General features: G+C 56.4%; 1 protein-coding gene across 1 annotated transcript in view; it reads right to left on the bottom strand.

The window, feature by feature from the left end:
• st8sia1 (ST8 alpha-N-acetyl-neuraminide alpha-2,8-sialyltransferase 1) overlaps positions 1–960 on the bottom strand; it is a 45,473-nt gene extending 44,513 nt beyond the window's left edge. The window contains exon 1 of the mRNA XM_007234959.4: positions 174–960. Coding sequence (XP_007235021.2) covers positions 174–355 — 182 coding nt within the window. The 5' untranslated portion in view covers positions 356–960. The remainder of the gene's footprint in view (positions 1–173) is intronic.
• Between the last annotated feature and the right edge of the window lie 409 nt (positions 961–1,369).

The following is a 1,369-nucleotide window of genomic DNA, read 5'->3' as shown; positions in this document are numbered from 1 at the left end:
TGGCCAGGCAGTGTTTGTTTATGCAAATATGCAAACTGTAGTTGCCTATATTTGGCAGAGCATTAAAATGCATTTTATTTGAACTCATCAGAACTAACACACATGTACATACAAACACACACATGCCTACATGAGATGTAGGCTGTAGCCACTGCCTCACTGCACACACATACCTGTACAGATCAATGCCAGTCTGGTTTTTGCTCCAGGTCTGGCCCTGCCTCAGCACCTCCTCCACTATCTCCTTATCACTGGGCATCCTGTAGGCTGGGAAGATGTAGAGCCAGCAGAGCACCAGCACTCCCAGTGCGGCCCACACAGACTTGCTTCTGTGGCATTTCAGAGACATCATCATGGTGCCAGCCTTGTGTAGTAGTCACGTCTCTCCTGCACTGGACTGCAGCTCCTGCTCATTCAGTAGGTTCCTCTCCTCCTCCACCATTGGGCATGTATTTATATTTATATATATGATGCACGCAGGAGCCCTCTTCCTGCAGGAGGACCCTGCAGTCAGCACAAGCTAGCGAGACCGGAGGTCCAGGGGGTCTAGTCCAGTGAATCTAGGCAGTAGTATCCAGTGTTTCTGTTCCTCCGCGCCTCTGCTGCGTGCTGCTGACTATAGAGCCCCAGCAGCCCCCTCTCCACGCGGGGGTCCGCTAGCTAGCTACACACCCGACCCAGCCTCAGCCCCGGCCGGCAGGCAGCATCCACCGCCTAACTGTGCTAAATAACCTACAGCCTCAGCAGCGCTCCCTCCATCACCCGTCCGCTGGCTCTCCCCAGGCGCGTCCGCAAATCTGTGCCCGGCTCTCCTCTGCTGCCACATCGCCCTTTCATCACGACCCCCAGCCCCGAACACGCCCTCCTCCGCCTTTCCGCGCCCCCTGCCCAGTGCCCAGATGCTGGAGCTCGCCCCGGCGCCTTCCCCCCTCGCTGGCTGCTCCTGCTGCTGTGGTGAGACAAAGCGCCCGTGTTTCAGCCTCAAATGCTCGGACACGGTTAACCGCCAGCAGCGCCACCGACACGCCGCGTCTTTACCGAGGCTCTGCTGCCCCCTGCCGGCCAGCGGTAGCACCCTCACCCGGGCACCGATTCACTACTACCGTACCAGTAGCTCAGTAGCTGCTGAAGAAGCCGAGCCGAGCTCAAGCTCCCTCCCTCCCTCCCCCACCCGCTGCCCCCTTTGTCCCGCTAATGGAAGACGCAGGGGCCGGGGAGCAGAGCAGCAGCCACACCCTGATTACCAGACCCGCGGGACTGGAATAGATGGATATATAAAAAAAGAAGCATCATGCTCTAGTGTCTGTCTGTTCTTTATGCATTATGTATGTAATGTTATTAAAACCTGTATAAGTACAAGCTATTAAAA

Source organism: Astyanax mexicanus, chromosome 2, assembly GCF_023375975.1.
Source record: "Astyanax mexicanus isolate ESR-SI-001 chromosome 2, AstMex3_surface, whole genome shotgun sequence".
In the NCBI taxonomy this organism is placed as follows: Eukaryota; Metazoa; Chordata; class Actinopteri; order Characiformes; family Acestrorhamphidae; genus Astyanax; species Astyanax mexicanus.
This window is presented reverse-complemented; position numbering and strand designations above follow the sequence as displayed.